Source organism: Pseudophryne corroboree, chromosome 4 (genome assembly GCF_028390025.1).
Source record: "Pseudophryne corroboree isolate aPseCor3 chromosome 4, aPseCor3.hap2, whole genome shotgun sequence".
In the NCBI taxonomy this organism is placed as follows: domain Eukaryota; kingdom Metazoa; phylum Chordata; class Amphibia; order Anura; family Myobatrachidae; genus Pseudophryne; species Pseudophryne corroboree.
The window spans coordinates 86,428,946-86,448,859 of record NC_086447.1 but is presented as its reverse complement, the minus strand read 5'-3'; the positions used below and the strand labels follow the sequence as shown (position 1 = coordinate 86,448,859).

Here is a 19,914-nt window from a genome sequence, read left to right as displayed (position 1 = left end):
GCAGTGCTGTGCGCTACCTGATGAAGACAGAGTCTTCTGCCGCCTGGTTCCGGACCTCTTCATCTTCAGCATCTGCAAGGGGGGTCGGCGGCGCGGCTCCGGGACGAACCCCAGGGCGAGCCCTGTGTTCCGACTCCCTCTGGAGCTATGTCCAGTAGCCTAAGAATCCAATCCATCCTGCACGCAGGTGAGTTGAAAATCTCTCCCCTAAGTCCCTCGATGCAGTGAGCCTGTTGCCAGCAGGACTCACTGAAAATAAAGAACCTAAAAACTTTTTCTAAGCAACTCTTTAAGAGAGCCACCTAGATTGCACCCTTCTCGGCCGGGCACAAAAACCTAACTGAGGCTTGGAGGAGGGTCATAGGGGGAGGAGCCAGTACACACCATGTGATCCTAAAAGCTTGCTTTTGTGCCCTGTCTCCTGCGGAGCCGCTATTCCCCATGGTCCTGACGGAGTCCCCAGCATCCACTAGGACGTTAGAGAAATGGCAGGGGTTAAATACATCCATATAGCCCAGGAGCTATATGTGATGTATTTTTTACCATAAATAGTGTTTTCATTGCGTCTCAGGGTGCCCCCCCCCCAGCGCCCTGCACCCTCAGTGACCGGAGTGTGAAGTGTGCTGAGAGCAATGGCGCACAGCTGCAGTGCTGTGCGCTACCTTTCTTGAAGACAAGATGCCTTCTGCCGCCGATTTCTGGACCTCTTCACTCTTCTGGCTCTGTAAGGGGGCCGGTGGCGCGGCTCCGGGACCCATCCATGGCTGGGCCTGTGATCGTCCCTCTGGAGCTAATGTCCAGTAGCCAAGAAGCCCAATCCACTCTGCACGCAGGTGAGTTCGCTTCTTCTCCCCTTAGTCCCTCGATGCAGTGAGCCTGTTGCCAGCAGGACTCACTGAAAATAAAAAAACCTAAGTCTATACTTTTATTCTAAGCAGCTCAGGAGAGCTACCTAGATTGCACCCTTCTCGGCCGGGCACAAAAACCTAACTGAGGCTTGGAGGAGGGTCATAGGGGGAGGAGCCAGTGCACACCACCTAGTCCTAAAGCTTTTACTTTTGTGCCCTGTCTCCTGCGGAGCCGCTAATCCCCCATGGTCCTGACGGATCCCCAGCATCCACTTAGGACGTCAGAGAAAATATAGAAAACCTGCCCTTACTGTATGTGAGAGGGAGACAGAGAAGGGAACAGCACACCCAAGCTAAACGGCCCCAGTGAGGCTGCAAGCTGTTATATCACGGTGTACCACTGGAGTATTAATACTTTTCAGGATACACATTGTGTACAATAGCAGCTCTCCCCCTTTGCAACACCCCTGTACCAGTTTTTCTGCGTTATCCTGAGTGTCTGGAGGAGCTGTGTGTGCCTGCTGCTGCAACTGTAAGCAGAGGAAGGCGCCAAAACGCTGCTGGTCCCACTCTAAGGAAGCTCCGCCCCCTGTAATGGCGCCGGAGTTTCAGTGATATTTATACTGGCAAAATCTCTCTATAAATGTAAAACTTCACAGCAAGTGCTAGTTTTCACTACTGCTGCCAGTGTACACAGGGGGGCTATAGCAGGTCCCCCCTAGGAGGGTCCCGTAAGCTGCCCCTGCGTCTTTGCTGCACCAAGAACCAGGGGGATGCCCGTTTGTACTCACCACTGTCGTCACCTTCAGGCTACTGTTAGGGGTGTGCGGCGTGCTGCGATTGTGACCGTTAAGCTGCAGTGCTGTACAACAACTTCTCAGGACGGTGGTCCTGCAGCGGGGAAGCAGCTCTGACACCTTACAGAGGCCGGTGACCGTCCGTCCCCTAACTCCCACGGTGCAGGTATGCAGTTGCCCAAACAGCATAACGAAAATAATAGGATTTTAAGACCTACCGGTATATCCTTTTCTCCTAGTCCATAGAGGATGCTGGGGACTCCAAAAGGACCATGGGGTATAGACGGGATCCGCAGGAGACATGGGCACACTATAAGACTTTGACTGGGTGTGAATTGGCTCATCCCTCTATGCCCCTCCTCCAGACCTCAGTAATAGGAACTGTGCCCAGGGAGACGGACATTTCGAGGAAAAGGATTTTTGTTAAACTAAGGGTGAGATACATACCAGTTCACACCACAAACACACCGTACAACTGGATTAGCAGGAATACCAGATAACAGTATGAACGAAAAAACAGCAAGCTGAACATAACCGATACACAACCGTCGTGTAACCGAAAACAACAACCAACAATACAACTGGAAGTAACAGTATGCACTGGGATGGGCGCCCAGCATCCTCTACGGACTAGGAGAAAAGGATTTACCGGTAGGTATTAAAATCCTATTTTCTCTTTCGTCCTAGAGGATGCTGGGGACTCCAAAAGGACCATGGGGTCTATACCAAAGTTCCAGACCGGGTGGGAGAGTGCGGACGACTCTGCAGCACCGATTGAGCAAACATGAGGTCCTCAACAGCCAGGGTATCAAACTTGTAGAACTTAGCAAAAGTGTTTGAACCCAACCACGTAGCTGCTCGGCACAGCTGAAGCGCCGAGACCCCTTGGGCAGCCGCCCAAGATGAGCCCACCTTCCTGGTAGAATGGGCCTTTACGGACTTCGGCAACGGCAACCCAGCCGAAGAATGAGCGTGCTGAATCATATTACAAATCCAGCGTGCAATAGTCTGCTTGGAAGCAGGAAGCATACAGGACAAACAGAGCCTCCGTTTTCCTAACAAGAGCCGTTCTGGCAACATAAATTTTTAAAGCTCTTGCGACATCAAGAGATTTTGGCACTGCCACAGCATCCGTAGCCACAGGCACCACAATAGGTTGATTTATGTGAAACGAAGAAACCACCTTCGGCAGAAATTGTTGACGAGTCCTCAATTCCGCTCTATCCACATGGAAAATCAAATATGGGCTCTTGTGAGACAAAGCCGCCAATTCCGACACCCGTCTGGCGGACGCCAGTGCCAAAAGCATGACCACTTTCCAAGTGAGAAACTTTAACTCAACCTTTCGCAAAGGTTCAAACCAGTGAGACATAAGAAATTGTAAGACCACTTCAAGATCCCACGGTGCCACGGGTGGCACAAACGGAGGATGGATATGCAGCACTCCCTTCACAAAAGTCTGAAATTCAGGAAGGGCGGACAATTCTTTTTGAAAGAAAAATAGATAAAGCCGAAATCTGCACTTTGATGGAACCCAATTTCAGGCCTGCATCCACGCCTGCCTGCAAAATATGGAGCAAACGACCCAAGTGAAACTCCTCCGCAGGAGCTGTTTTGGCGTCACACCACGACACATATTTTCTCCAAATACGGTGATAATGCTTCATCGTGATCTCCTTTCTAGCCTTAAGGAGAGTGGGGATGACTTCCCCGGGAATACCTTTACGAGCTTGGATTTGGCGTTCAACCTCCACGCCGTCAAACGCAGCCGCGGTAAGTCCTGGAAGACGCACGGCCCCTGCAGTAACAGGTCCTCTATGAGAGGAAGCGGCCAAGGATCTTCTATGAGCAATTCCTGAAGATCCGGATACCAGGTCCTCCGTGGCCAATCTGGAACGACGAGTATTGCCGGAACCCTTGTTCGTCTTATGATCCTCAACACTCTTGGAATGAGAGGAAGTGGAGGGAACACATACACCGACTGAAACACCCATGGAGTTACCAGGGCGTCCACTGCACTGGCTTGGGGGTCCCTCGACCTGGAACAATACCTCGGAAGCTTCTTGTTGAGGCGAGACGCCATCATGTCTATTTGAGGAATTCACCAACGCCTCGTCACTTCTGCAATACCTCTTGATGAAGGGCCCACTCTCCTGGATGGAGATCGTGTCTGCTGAGGAAGTCTGCTACCCAGTTGTCCACGCCCGGAAGGAAGACTGCTGACAGAGCGCTCACGTGCTTTTCTGCCCAGCAGAGAACTCTTGTGGCCTCCGCCATCGCCGCTCTGCTCTTTGTTCCGCCCTGGTGGTTTACGTACGCCACCGCTGTTATGTTGTCCGACTGAATCAGGACAGGTAGACCTTGAAGAAGGTTTTTCGCTTGCAGAAGGAGGTTGTAAATGGCTCTTAACTCCAGAACATTTATGTGGAGACAAGATTTCTGGCTTGACCAAACTTCTTCCAGGTGTGACTGCACCCCAGCCTGGGAGACTTGCATCTGTGTTCAGCAGGACCCAATCCTGGATTCCGAACCTGCGTCCCTCTAGAAGGTTAGAACTTTGCAGACACCACAGGAGAGAAATTCTGGTCCTGGAAGATAGACTTATTTTCCTGTGCATGTGCAGTTGAGACCCGGACGATTTGTTCAGCAGGTCCCACTGAAACACCTGGGCATGAAACCTGCCAAATGGAATGGCTTCGTAAGCCGCAACCATCTTCCCTAGCACTCGAGTGCATTGATGAATCGACACTCTTGCCGGTTTCAGAATCTCCTTGACCATGGTCTGGATTTCCAGAGCTTTTTCCGCAGGAAGAAACGCTCTCTGTAGTTCCGTGTCTACGATCATGCCCAAGAAGGGCAGCCGAGTTGTCGGGATCAACTGAGACTTTGGCAAATTTAGAATCCAACCATGATGTTGCAGAACCATCAGGGAGAGTTTCACATTTCTTAGCAACTGCTCTTTTGATCTCACCTTTATCAGGAGATCGTCCAAGTACGGGATAATTGTGACACCCTGCTTGCATAGGAGTACCATCATTTCCGCCATGACCCTCGGGGCCGTGGAAAGCCCAAACGGCAACGTCTGAAATTGGTAATAACAATCCTGCACCGCAAATCTCAGGAAGGCCTGATGAGGAGGATATATCGGGACGTGTAAGTAGGCATCTTTTATGTCGACTGACGCCATAAAATCCCCCCCTTCTAGGCTGGAGATAACAGCTCGAAGAGATTCCATCTTGAACTTGAAAGTTTTCAAGTACGGATTGAGGGATTTTAGGTTCAGGATCGGTCTGACCAAGTCGTCCGGCTTTGGCACGACAAAGAGGCTCGAATAGAACTCTTCCCCCCATTGGGACAGGGGAACCGGGACAATGACCCTCTGTTGACACAGCTTTTGTATCGCAGCATTTACTACTTCCCTTAGTGGAATAGAAACTGGCAAGGCTGATTTGAAAATTCGGCGGGGGGGGGGGGGGCATCTCCTGAAACTCCAGTTTGTACCCCTGGGACACTATGTCTAAGACCCAAGGATCTAGGCCCGACTAAAACCAGACCTGACTGAAGATTCGGAGACGGGCCCCCACCGGCACAGACTCCCGTAGGGGAGCCCCAGCGTCATGCGGTGGACTTGGCAGAGGCGGGGGAGGACTTTTGGTCCTGGGCGCCAGACACAGCAGGCGACCTTTTTCCCCTTCCTCTACCTTTTGAAGCGAGGAAGGACAAGCCCCTTCCTTTTTTGTATTTATTAGGCCGAACGGACTGCATCTGATAATGGGGTACCTTTTTCTGTTGTGCGGGAACATAAGGAAGAAAAGATGACTTACCCGCAGTAGCGGTAGACACCAGGTCAGCGAGGCCGTCACCAAACAAGACACTACCTTTAAAAGGGAGAGCTTCCATAGCTTTCTTGTAGTCGGCATCAGCATTCCATTGATGAATCCACAGCGCCCTGCTGGCCGAGACTGCCATGGCATTGGCCCTTGATCCCAAGAGGCCAATATCCCTCACAACATCCTTTAGTTAAGCTGCAGCGTCCCTGATATAACCAAGAGTCAAAAGAATGTTATCCTTATCAAGGGTATCCATGTCAGATGCCAAATTATCAGCCCACTTAGCAATAGCACTACTCACACATGCCGACGCCACGGCAGGCCTGAGTAGTGCCCCCGTAGTGACATAAATGGCCTTTAATGTCGTTTCCTGCTTGCGATCTGCAGGATCCTTGAGGGCAGCCGTGTCAGGAGACGGAAGCGCCACTTTTTTGGACAGTCGGGACAGAGCTTTGTCCACATTGGGAGATGACTACCACTTCTCCCTGTCGTCAAAGAGGAAAGGATATGCCATAAAAATTCTCTTGGGAATCTGCCACCTTTTCTCAGGCGACTCCCAAGCCTTTTCACAAAGAGCGTTCAGTTCATGAGAGGGGGGAAACTTCACCTCAGGCTTTTTCCCTTTAAATAAACAAACCCTTGTATCTGGAACAGGAGGTTCTTCAGAAATATGTAAAACATCTTTAATAGCCACAATCATGTACTGAATACTCTTTACCAATTTTGGATGTAAACTGGCCTCACTAAAGTCGACACTGGAATCAGAGTCCGTGTCGGTATCTGTATCTGCCATCTGGGTAAAGGAACGTTTCTGTAACCCTGAGGCGGTCTGTACCTGAGACAAGGCGTCCTCCATGGATTTTCTCCACGTTTGTGTCTGAGAATCAGATTTATCCAGCCTCTTAGACAATAACGCCACATTTGCATTCAATGTACTCAACATATTCACCCAATCAGCAGTCACTCCCAAATCCTTCTCTGCACCCTCAGTAACTTCCTCCGGGTAGGAGCACTCAGCCTCAGACATGTCGACACACGGTACCGACACACACACACTCACACTGGCCAAAGGGGACAGACCCACCGGGAAGCCTGTAGAGAGAACACAGATGGAGTATGCAAGCTCACACCCCAGCGCCCATATACTACTAAAAAATAATATATGATGTCTGAGCTGTTTTATATAGCACCAATTGCCTGTGCCCCCCGTTTTGCTCCCTGAACTTGTAAGGAAAGTGGGAGGTCCAGGCCAGCGTCTCTGCATGCACTGTGAAAAGAGAAAATGGCGCTGGTAAGCTGTGCGGCTAAGCCACGCCCTCTCCCAATGCGCTGTAGTCCCGCTCAAATTTAAATTATTATACTGGTGGGGGTCTCATATATAGTGCCCAGGCACCTCTAATATGCGTTTTTTGCCAGTTAAAGAATCTCCAGTAACCTGCTGCCCAGGGCGCTCCCCCCCCAGCGCCCTGCACCCTGTGAGCACCGTTGGTGTGTGTGTGTGGAAGCATGGAGCGCAGCGCGACCGCTGCGCTGTACCTCCGTTACTGAAGTCTTCTGCCGTCACTGAAGTCTTCTGTTCTTCCAATACTCACCCGGCTTCTTACTTCTGGCTTCTGTGAGGGGGGTGACGGCGCAGCTCCGGAAACAAGCAGCTACGCGCACCAAGTGATCGAACCCTCTGGAGCTAATGGTGTCCTGTAGCCTAAGAAGCAGAGCCCTTAACTCAGAAGAAGTAGGTCTGCTTCTCTCCCCTCACTCCCACGATGCAGAGAGCCTGTAGCCAGCAGGTCTCCCTGAAAATAAAAAAGCCTAACATAAAGTCTTTCCAGAGAAACTCAGTAGAGCTCCCCTAGTGTGTGTCCAGTCTCTCCTGGGCACAGAATCTAACTGAGGTCTGGAGAAGGGGCATAGAGGGAGGAGCCAGTTAACACCCAGTAAAAGTCTTATAGTGTGCCCATGTCTCCTGTGGATCCCGTCTATACCCCATGGTCCTTTTGGAGTCCCCAGCATCCTTTAGGACGTAAGAGAAAATTAAGTTTTAAAAGGAACTGAAGAAAACTCTCTGGAGCTCCAGAGTGTGAATCCTCTCCTGAGGGCACTTTTTTCTAAACTGCCTGTGGGAGGGGGCATAGAGGGGAGCAGCCAGCACACCCAGTGAAGAAATTTAAAGTGCACCTGCTCCTTTGGACCCCATCGTACTAATTCCCCAATATCCCTTATGGATGCTAGAGAAACATAGGTTATACCAAGAGTTCTCACATAACAGGCTTTGACTATGTATAGTAAAACACTGATGTCACCAATAATACCCCACATTTATGTGGGCACTTGCATTGCCAATGCTTCAAATAGATACCAGCACTCAGAGGCTCAAGTCTTTCCTCACTCCCTGGGTCAATGCTAACCACTCTGTGCTGATGTAGCGGTCACTTTGATAACTCGGCAGACAACTTACGGACCACACATCAGCTGGCTCTTGGTGACAGTGTTTAAAGGGGTGGTCTTCTGTATGCCGGCGGTCGGGCTCCCGGCGCTCAGTATACCGACGCAGGGAGCGCAAGGGGCTCATTTGCGCTCGCCACACTGTCGGTAAGCCGGCGGTCGGCTTCCCGGCGCCGGTATGCTGGTCGCCGGGAGCCCGACCGCCGGCCAGCCGTAGTGAACCCGTTTAAAGAGCATGTTACAATAATTGTGCCGCATGAACACGTTGGACCATTCACAATGCGTCAAAAGCAAAAACAGCCTATTAACATTGTAAAATGCATCCCACCAGTGCATAGAAGCATGCTTTGGTGTTTACTTGCTTTATAAAGTACCTTGCTGTGTAGAATCCTCAGACACTGCCTCTTGGTTACGCAGAATCAATTTCTCACTGAACTGAAGAATCAGATTCTCCAGAGACTCAGAATTATTCCGCGATTCTACGGAAAGAGTTTACAGAAGTACGTTGGTACCGTAGCAATATAGAGAAGGGACTACAGAAATAGATTATACAAGTATGATTAGATTGACGGACACAGGCATTGGGGACAAAGGATGAAGAGACTAGAACAGAGCCCCATGTCGCACCAAAACATAGCCTGATACCCATTAAAATGTAGAGCCCGGTACGGCCTTATTCAGCAAGGAATGGGTACAGTATGTTATTGGCAGCTGACTGCAATGCGCTAACACTGGTTATAACAATACACTCGCCAGTGCTTCAGGCCCAGATTTATCGAGCCTTGGTAAGTAATAAATTGCACGGTGGTTAAGAACCAGCCAATTAGCTCCTGCTTGCTACAGGCTGAGCTTGCAAAATGACAGTTAGGAGCTGATTGGATGGTACTTTACCCACAGTGCATTTTATCACTTTCCAAAGCTTGATAAATCTGGTTCACAGTGAGCAACACAGTATCAACATCCAGACGAGAGAACAACGGCTAGGGGCTCACTACTGCTACACAGAACATGACAAACCATGATAACGTCTCATTTCCTATTTATCATCAGATGGTATGTTATTCCTTAAAAAACGTGTCATTTATAGAAATTTTTAAGTAATTTTTCAAGTTTTGATAAGACTATTTTTAATTTATTTTTTTTTATTTTATTTTATAATGCAGACATGTGAGCCGGGATCGGAATGGGATCCCCTCGGTCAGGAGACCGACGCCAGGATCCAGAGATTCGGAAACCTGTCAGCAAGCGCAGAGTGCCCCCTCGCCACGCATCGGGCCCGGTGGTGACCAAAATATTCTCCCTCGGGTAGTGGTGTGGGGACCACCACCCAAAGGTGAATATTGAGCTTTTGTCGGTATCTGACTGCCGGCATTTCTCCCGGTGTCGGGATTCCGGCGTCGGTATCTTGATCGCCGGGATGTTAACTGCATCCCTGTGAGCTATATAAAAGGTTTGCATTACTCTGTGACCACACAAGAATGTTGAGGGGGGTTTAATCAGGGCATTGTGGTCTGAGCAGTAAGGAATTAGGTAACATATAACTCCTCATTCTGACACTGGCATGAGGGGACATTTGTGCCAAGGCACTGTCCTAACCCCCGCCAGTATAAATATTTCTTGAAAATTGCGGGAAGGAAGCGCACCATTACGGGGGCGGAGCTTCTTCCTCACAGCACACACACTGCTGAAAACTGCAGGGTGCAGGGCGCAGGGGGTCGCCCTGGGCAGCATAAAACTTAGTTTATGGCAAAAAGGAACCCCCGCCAGTATAATTAACTGATTAGTTAAGAGCGCGTGAAACGCGCTAGTATGGGGGCGGGGCTTCTTCCTCACTAAGCCAGCACACTACTCAGCGCCATTTTCTCCTCACGCTGGCCCTCCCTTCACTACTGACATGTTTCAGGGTGCAAAAACGGGGAGGGGAGATGTATATGGTGCTTGTATGATAATAATAAGAGCGCTGCAGGTCTGTGTTCAATGATATGTTTCACGGATTGTGTGTGCTTGGCGCTGGGGTGTGAGCTGTTTTTTTCCTCCCTGTGTCCATCTGACAGAGGTCTGTTCCCTATAACTCCCAGTGTGTCTGTGGTACACGTGTGTGACATGTCTGAGGCAGGGAGTTCCTCCCCGGAGGAAGCCATTGTAGGGACACAGTTGTACGGTGGTGACAATACCGGCACACCAAGAGTCTGCGTGGGTGAAAGAAATACGTGGTAGTATGCATCATATCAATAGGAGATTAGATAAGGCTGTATCTAATACAGGTTGAGTATCCCATATATAAATATTCCGAAATACGGAATTTTTTGAGTGAGTGAGATAGTGAAATCTTTGTTTTCCGATGGCTCAATGTACACAAACTTTGTTTAATACACTAAGGTATTAAAAATATTATATTAAGTGACCTTCAGACTGTGTGTATATGGTGTATATGAAACATAAATGATTTGTTTTAATGTACACACACTTTGTTTAATGCACAAAGTTATTAAAAATATTGGCTAAAATTACCTTCATGCTGTGTGTATAAGGTGTATATGAAACATAAATACATTCTGTGCTTAGACTTACGTCCCATCGCCATGATCTCTCATTATGGTATGCAATTATTCCAAAATACGGAAAAATCCGATATCCAAAATACTTCTGGTCCCAAGCATTTTGGATATGGGATACTCAACCTGTACTGCATGCTGGATGTGGAATTCTGTTCTTCCATCCGCAGGCGACCCTCCCTGGGTCACATAAAGTCCATTTACAAATATTATGGCTATTGCTACCGACACGGACTCTAAGTCCTGTGTCGACTATAGGAACTCCAAGGAAATAGATCTAATAAGAGTCCCTCCCATGAGCTAAATATATTCTTTCCTGGCAGTCACCCCCTGTGTTAGTGCGATGTCCAGGGTGACAAAGAAAGTAATTCTCCCTGCACCGGGCACGGCGTCACTAAAAGAGCCGGCAGACCGAAAGGTGAAAACTACATGAAAATCCATTTATGTTGCAAATGGTACGCTGCTCAGACCCACTATTGTTTGCGCGTGGGTGAGTCGTGCTATTGAAAAATGGTCATAAAGCGTGTCATCAGAAATTGACACGATTGATTAAGATGAGATACTTCTCACGTTAGGGAATATCAAAGACGCTGCCGCATACAAGCTAGAGGCGATTAAATATTGGACTCTTGAGTTCACAAGCCGCTACCAGGGCAGTATCGGCTCGGCGGGTGTTGGGGAATCGCCAGTGGAACGCGGATGCAGATTCCAAAAGAAACATGGAGGCTCTTCCATATAAAGGTGAGGCCTTATTTGGCAATGGCGTCCGTCTCGACGGCTACCGCAGGTAAGTCGACATTTTTGCAGCGGCAAAAAAGATATATCACTCGCACATCCAGTCATTTCGGCCCAATAAATTCAAAAAGACGAGAGGTTCCCCCTTCTTTGCAGGTAGGGGAAAGGGAAAGAAGTCCACAACGGCTTCAGGTTCCCAGGAGCAGAAGTCTACCCCTAATTCTGCCAAATCTTCAGCATGACACTGGGGCTCCTTTGAGGGAGGCCGCTCGGGTGGGGGCACGTCTCAAACCGTTCAGCCAAGGTTGGATTCTGTCGGACCTGGATCCCTAGGTGTTGCAAATAGTGTCCCAGGGATACAAGCTGGAGTTTCAAGACGTTTCCCGATGCCGATGTTTCGACCTTGCCAGCTTCTCTTCCAGAAAGGGAAGCGGTAACAGCGGCAATCCAAAAATTATGTCAGGATCAGGTCATAGTCCTGGTACCTTTGTAACAACAAGGGGAGGGGTTTTATTCAAGCCTCTTCATAGTTCCGAAGCATAAGTCAGACCGATCCTAGACCTAAAAAGAAAAAAAAAAAAAAAAAAAATCTAAAAATCTGAATCTCCACTTGAAACGATTCAAGTTCAAAATGGAATCACTGAGTGTAGTGATTTCCAGTCTGGAGGAGGGGGACTACATGGTGTCTATTGACATAAAGGATGCTTACCTGCATGTTCCGATTTATCCTCCGCGCCAGGCTTATCTGAAGATTCGCGGTTCAGGATTGCTATTACCAATTCCAGATGTTACCTTTCGGTCTCTCCACGGCGCCGAGGGTATTCACCAAGGTGTTTCGCCCGCGTAAAAAAGGAGTCAATATAATTCCTTATCTAGATGATCTCCTGATGAGGGCGAGATCCAGGGAGCAGTTGTTACTAAACATCACACTCTCCCTGTCAATACTCCAACAACACGGTTGGATCATGAATTATCCAAGGTCATAGTTGGAACCGACGACAAGATTGTCTTTTCTCGGGATGATTCTGGACACGGAAGTTCAGAAAGTATTTCTTCCGGGGGAAAAGGCTCTGGAAATCCAGTAGATGGTAAAACAGATATTGAAACCATCGAGTGTGTCAATCCATCAGTGCATTCGGTTGTTGGGGAAGATGGTGGCGGCCTACGAGGCCATACAGTTTGGCAGGTTTCATGCCAGGGTATTCCAGTGGGACCTGTTGGACAAGGGGTCAGGATCCCACCTACACATGCACTGGAAGATAATCCTTTTGTCAAAAGCCAGGATTTCGCTCCTGTGGTGGCTCCACACCTCGCACTTTTTAGAGGGACGCAGGTTCGGGATTCAGGACTGGGTCCTGGTAACCACGGAGGCAAGTCTCCGAGGCTGGGCAGCTGTCACTCAAGGGAAAAGCTTCCAAAAAAAATGCTAAAGTCGGGAAGCCTGCCTTCACATGAACATGCTGGAATTGAGAGCCATTTACAATGGCCTTCAACACGCGGTACATCTTCTTCAAGATCACCCCGTGCAGATCCAGTTGGACAATGTAACAGCAAGGCGGAACAAAAAGTAGAGCGGAAATGGCAGAGGTGACGAAGATCCTCCTCTGGGCAGAAAAATATGTAAGGGCTCTGTCGGCAATTTTCATTCCCGGAGTGGACAACTGGGAAGCATGCTTCCTCAGCAGACACGATCTCCGTCCGGGAGAGTGGGTACCCCACCAAGAAGTCTTCGCAGAGGTGACAAGTCTTTGGGAAGTTCCTCAAGTAGACAGGATGACTTCTCGTCTCAACGAGAAGCTTCAGAAAAATTGTTCGAGGTCGAGAGACCCTCAGGCAATAGCAGTAGATACTCTGGTGACCCAGTGGCTATTCCGGTCAGTGTATTCCTTCCACTTCCACTGATCCCAAAAGTTCTCGGGATAATAAGAAGAACAAGGGTTCGGGCAATTTTCACTGCCCCAGACTGGCCAAGAAGGGCTTGGTGCCCAGATCTTCGGGAGTTGCTCTTTAAAAGATCCTGGGCCTTTTCCTCTTCGAGAGGACCTACTACGGTAGGTACCATGCGTGTACCTAGACTTGCCGCGGATACATTTGACGGCATGACTGTTGAGCGCCGAATCCTACCCCGAAAGAGTATTCCCAAGGAAGTCATCCCCACTCTTATTCAGGCCAGGAAAGGAGTAACGTCTAAACATTACCACTGTTTTTGGAGAACATATGTGTCTTGGTGTGAATCCAAGAAAGTTTCAATGTAAGTATTTCAGTTAGGGTGTTTTCTCCTATTCCTACAGGCTAGGAGAAATGCAGCTGGACTCCATTAAGGTCCAGTTTTCAGCATTGGCAATTTTCTTTCTGTAACTATTAGCTTCCCTTCCGGAAGTTCAGTTTTGCGTGAAAGACGTGTCCAACCTTCATTTGTGCCTCCAGTGGCACCTTGGGATCGTAATGTGGTGTTGCAGTCCCTTCAATCACATTGGTTTGAACCTTTCCGGAAGGTGGAGTTGAAATTCCTCACTTGGAAAGTGGTCATCCTGTTGTCCTTGGCATCTACAAGGCGGGTGTCTGAGTTAGCGGCCTTGTCTCACAAGAGCCCTTATTTGATCTTCCATGAAGATAGAGCTGAATTGAGGACACGTCAACAATTTCTACCGAAGGTGGTTTCCTCTTTCCACATGAACCAACCTATTGTGGTGCCTGTGGCTACTGACGCCTTTGCTCAGCCAAAATCTCTGGATGTGGTCAGAGCTTTGAAGATTTATGTCGCCAGAACGGCTCAGATTAGGAAAACAGAGGCTCTGTAAGTCCTGTATGCTCCCAACAAGGTTGAGTGTCCTGCTTCCAAGCAGATCATTGCAGGCTGGATCTGGAACACGATTCAGCACGCTCATTCCACGGCTGGATTGCAGTTACCGGTATCGGTGAAAGCCCGTTCTACTAGAAAGGTGGGCTCATCCTGGGCGGCTGCCCGGGGGGTGTCGGCATTGCAACTTTGCAGAGCAGCTACTTGGTCGGGGTCAAACACATTTGCAAAGCTCTAAAAGTTTGACACCTTGGCCGATGAAGACCTTAAGTTTGGTCAATCGGTGCTGCAGAGTCATCCGTACTCTCCCGCCCGTTCTAGAGCTTTGGTATAAACCCCATGGTTCTTGAAGTGACCCCAGCATCCTCTAGGATATATGAGAAAATAGTATTTAAATAGCTACCGGTAAATACTTTTCTCTTAGTCCGTAGAGGATACTTGGCGCCCGTCCCAGTGCGTACTGTATCTGCAGTTATTGATTGTGGTTACACACAGGTTGTGTTACGGTTATTTGTCGGCATATTGCTGCAAATTTCTTCATGCCGTTTGCTTGTGTTCTGTTGAATGCCACGTTCTGCGGCATGCTTGCGGTGTGAGCTGGTAAGATGCTCACCGTGGTGTAATAATAAATCCTTTCCTCGAAATGTCCGTCACCCTGGGCACAGTTCCTTTAACTGGAGTCTGAAGGAGGGGCATAAAGGGAGGAGCCAGGTCCCACCCTTTGAAAGTCTTAAAGTGCCCATGTCTACTGCGGATCCCGTCTATACCTCATGGTTCTTGAAGTGACCCCAGCATCCTCTACGGACTAAGAGAAAAGGATTTACCAGTAGGTATTAAAATCCTATTTTGTCAACCTTTTCCCTCCCTTCTTAAAGATACTTGAGGGAAATTTTTATTTATTTTTATATAAAGCCATTCAGCAAATCAAGATTACGAAATGATGTGCTCGGGTACAAAATGGACCAGTAAAATCAGCTAATTCGGATGCAAAATTACCTGAACAACCCGCAAATTAATGTCCGGGAAGCCACAAATTATTAAACACAACACAAATTCCTGGATTTGCTGCGGCTACAGGACAATGCAGACAGAGTAGGGTAATTGGACATTACTGATTAGTATTCATTATTCCTCAGAAGATTTTATTCAGAATATTATCAGGTAAAAAAAATTACATGCTGCACACTTTATTAACAGAGGTTACAGCTCAACCAACAATGCAAGACCCAGACCATCAATAGTTTTTTTTCTCATCTGCATTCATTTTACGTATAATCATAATACACAGTAAAGGTTTCTGTCAAAAATACCAAATTACATTTTCAGAATATCGTAATACTTTGGGGTTTGTGTTTGCACTAAAGTGTAAATATCAGCAAAGACACTGGTAAATTTGCAGCAAAAAAGGGGAAAGAAAAAAAAATGAAAAAATAAAATTTTAAACCTATTGGTAAATCTTTTTCTCCTAGTCCGTAGAGAATGCTGGGGACTCCGTAAGGACCATGGGGTATAGACGGGCTCCGTAGGAGACATGGGCACTCTAAGACTTTAGATGGGTGTGAACTGGCTCCTCCCTCTATGCCCCTCCTCCAGACCTCAGTTAAAGAACTGTGCCCAAGGAGATGGACAGTACGAGGAAAGGATTTTTGTTAATCTAAGGGCGAGACAAATACCAGCCCACACCATACAACATGGTATATACTAAACCAGTTAACAGCATGAACAAAACAGCATCAGCCAGAGACTGATCTCAACTGAAACATAACCCTTATGTAAGCAACAACTATATACAAGCCTTGCAGAAATAGTCCGCACTGGGACGGGCGCCCAGCATCCTCTACGGACTAGGATAAAAAGATTAAACCGGTAGGTTTAAAATCTTATTTTCGCTTACGTCCTAGAGGATGCTGGGGACTCCATTAGGACCATGGGGATTATACCAAAGCTCCAGACCGGGCAGGAGAGTGCGGATGACTCTGCAGCACCGATTGAGCAAACATGAGGTCCTCATCAGCCAGGGTATCAAACTAGTAGAATTTAGCAAAAGTGTTTGAACCCGACCAAGTAGCTGCTCGGCAAAGCTGTAATGCTGAGACGCCTCGGGCAGCCGCCCAAGAAGAGCCCGCCTTCCTAGTGGAATGGGCCTTTAGCGAATTTGGTTACGGCAATCCCGCCGTAGAATGAGCCTGCTGAATCGTGTTACAGATCCAGCGAGCAATAGTCTGCTTAGAAGCAGGAGCGCCAACCTTGTTGGCTGCATACAGGACAAACAGTGCCTCTGTTTTCCTAACCCGAGCCATTCTGGCTACATAAATTTTTAAGGCCCTGACTACATCAAGGGACTTGGAATCCTCCAAGTCACCCGTAGCCACCGGCACCACAATAGGTTGGTTCATATGAAACAACGAAACCACCTTAGGTAGAAATTGAGGACGAGTTCTCAACTCTGCACGATCCACATGGAAAATCAGAGAGGGGCTCTTGTGAGACAAAGCCGCCAATTCGGACACCCGCCTCGCAGATGCCAAGGCCAACAACATGACCACTTTCCAAGTGAGAAATTTTAATTCAACCGTTTCAAGAGGTTCAAACCAGTGTGATTTAAGGAACTGTAACACCACGTTAAGGTCCCACGGTGCCACTTGGGGCACAAAAGGAGGTTGGATGTGCAGCACTCCCTTTACAAAAGTATGGACTTCTGGGAGAGAAGCCAATTCCTTCTGAAAGAATATAGATAAGGCCGAAATCTGCACCTTAATGGAGCCTAACTTTAGGCCCATATCCACTCCTGTCTGTAGAAAGTGGAGAAAACGAACCAGCTGAAAATCTTCCGTAGGAGCATTCTTGGCTTCACACCAAGATACATATTTCCTCCAGATATGGTGATAATGCTTCGCCGTTAGCTCCTTCCTAGCTTTGATTAGAGTAGGGATGACTTCCCCCGGAATACCTTTCCTAGCTAGGATTTGGTGTTCAACCGCCATGCCGTCAAACGTAACCGCGGTAAGTCTTGGAACACACAGGGCCCCTGTTGCAACAGGTCCTCCCTGGGAGGAAGAGGCAACGGATCTTCTGTGAGCATTTCCTGAAGATCTGAATACCAGGCCCTTCGAGGCCAATCTGGAACGATGAGTATTGTCTGCACTCTTGTTCGTCTTATGATTCTCAATATTATTGAGATGAGTGGAAGTGAAGGGAACACATAGACCGACTGAAACACCCGCGGTGTCACTAGGGGGTCCACCGCCACTGCCTGAGGGTCCCTCGACCTGGAACAATACGTTCAAAGCTTTTTGTTGAGGCGTGACGCCATCATGTCTATTTGAGGAAGTCCCCAACGACTTGTTACCTCTGCAAAGACTTCTTGATGAAGTCTCCACTCTCCTGGATGGAGATCGTGTCTGCTGAGGAGGTCTGCTTCCCAGTTGTCTACTCCCGGAATGAAGACTGCTGAAAGAGCACTTACATGATTTTCCGCCCAGCGAAGAATCCTGGTGGCTTCTGCCATTGCTGCTCTGCTCCTTGTCCCGCCTTGGCGGTTTACATGCGCCACGCTGTGACGTTGTCTGACTGAGTCAGAACGGGTAGGTTGCGAAGAAGATTCTCCGCTTGTTGTAGGCCGTTGTATATGGCCCTTAATTCCAGTACGTTGATGTGTAGACAAGCCACCTGGCTTGACCATAGTCCCTGAAAATGTCTTCCTTGAGTGACTGCTCCCCATCCTTGGAGGCTCGCGTCCGTGGTTATCAGAACCCAGTCTTGAATGCCGAACCTGCGACCCTCTAGAAGGTGAGCACTCTGAAGCCACCACAGGAGATACACCCTGGCCCTGGGGGACAGGCTTATTCTCTGATGCATTTGTAGATGGGACCCTGACCACTTGTCCAGAAGGTCCCACTGAAAAGTTCTCGCATGGAACCTGCCGAACGGAATGGCCTCGTAGGCCGCCACCATCTTTCCTAATACTCGAGTGCATTGATGAACTGACACTCTTTTTGGTTTTAGCAGGTCCTTGACCATGTTCTGGAGTTCCTGGGCTTTTTCCGTCGGGAGAAAAACCCTCTTTTTTTCCGTGTCCAGAATCATGCCCAAAAATGACAGCCGAGATGTCGGAACCAACTGCGACTTTGGTAGATTTAGAATCCAGCCGTGTTGTTGTAGTACTCTCAGGGAGAGAGACACGCTTTTCAGTAACTGATCTCTTGATCTTGCCTTTAATCAGTAGATCGTCCAAGTATGGGATAATTGTGACTCCTTGCTTGCGCAGGAGCACCATCATTTCCGCCATTACCGTGGTGAAAATTCTCGGAGCCGTGGAAAGCCCAAACGGCAACGTCTGAAACTGGTAATGACAATCCTGTACAGCGAATCTCAGGTACGCCTGATGAGGCGGATATATGGGGACATGCAGGTATGCATCCTTTATGTCTAGTGATACCATAAAATCCACCCCTTCCAGGCTGGAGATCACTGCCCGGAGAGATTCCATCTTGAATTTGAACCTTTTCAAATATAGGTTCAGGGATTTCAGATTCAGAATTGGTCTGACCAAGCCATCCGGCTTCGGGACCACAAATAGGGTTGAATAAAACCCCTTCCCCTGTTGCATTAGAGGAACCTTGATAATCACCTGCTGTTGACACAGCTTTTGTATGGCTGCTGAAACTATTTCCCTCTCTGGGGGAGAAGCTGGCAAGGCCGATTTGAAAAATCGGTGTGGAGGCACCTCTTCGAACTCCAGTTTGTAGCCTTGGGATACAATTTCGACCACCCAAGGATCCAAATCTGACTGAACCCAGACCTGGCTGAAGAGCCGAAGACGTGCCCCCACCGGTGCGGACTCCCTCAGCGAAGCCCCAGCGTCATGCGGTGGATTTTGTAGAGGCCGGGGAGGACTTTTGTTCCTGGGAATAAGCCGTAGCTGGTGTTCTTTTCCCTCTACTTCTACCTCTGGCGAGGAAGGAAGAGCCCCGACCCTTTCTGAACTTATGCAACTGAAAGGACTGCATCTGGTATTGAGGTGTTTTCTTTTGCTGTGGGGGAACGTAAGGCAAAAAAGAAGACTTACCCGCGGTAGCGGTGGAAACCAGGTCCGCGAGGCCCTCCCCAAATAAAACTTCACCTTTGTAAGGCAAAGCCTCCATATGTCTCTTTGAATCAGCATCACCTGTCCATTGACGGGTCCACAGGGACCGTCTAGCAGAAACTGCCATGGCATTGGCTCTTGAACCCAACAGCCCAATATCTCTCGCAGCCTCTCTCATATATAACGCTGCGTCCTTAATGTGACCCAAGGTCAACAAAAAAATAAGATTTTAAACCTACCGGTAAATCTTTTTCTCGTAGTCCGTAGAGGATGCTGGGACTCCGTAAGGACCATGGGGATAGACGAGCTCCGCAGGAGACATGGGCACTTTAAGAAAGACTTTGACTCTGGGTGTGCACTGGCTCCTCCCTCTATGCCCCTCCTCCAGACCTCAGTTAGAGAAACTGTGCCCAGAGGAGACGGACAGTACAAGGAAAGGATTTTTGTAATCCAAGGGCAAGATTCATACCAGCCACACCAATCACACCGTATAACTTGTGATATACTACCCAGTTAAGTATGAAAAACATAGCATCAGTCCAAGACCTATGAAACTATAACATAACCCTTATGTAAGCAATAACTATATACAAGTCTTGCAGAAATAGTCCGCACTTGGGACGGGCGCCCATCATCCTCTACGGATTACGAGAAAAAGATTTACCGGTAGGTTTAAAATCTTATTTTCTCTAACGTCCTAGAGGATGCTGGGACTCCGTAAGGACCATGGGGATTATACCAAAGCTCCCAAACGGGCGGGAGAGTGCGGATGACTCTGCAGCACCGATTGAGCAAACAGGAGGTCCTCCTCAGCCAGGGTA

General features: G+C 48.5%; 1 protein-coding gene across 7 annotated transcripts in view; it reads right to left on the bottom strand.

Annotated features, from left to right (window-relative positions):
- Positions 1-19,914, bottom strand: part of TDRD6 (tudor domain containing 6) — a 602,384-nt gene that overhangs the window by 313,954 nt on the left and 268,516 nt on the right. For 5 of the 7 annotated variants that reach the window (XM_063915227.1, XM_063915230.1, XM_063915225.1 and 2 more), the window contains one exon: positions 8,292-8,396. The exons of the other annotated variants lie outside the window; for them this stretch is intronic. In XM_063915227.1, coding sequence (XP_063771297.1) covers positions 8,292-8,396 — 105 coding nt within the window. The remainder of the gene's footprint in view (positions 1-8,291; positions 8,397-19,914) is intronic. 7 annotated transcript variants of the gene reach the window in all.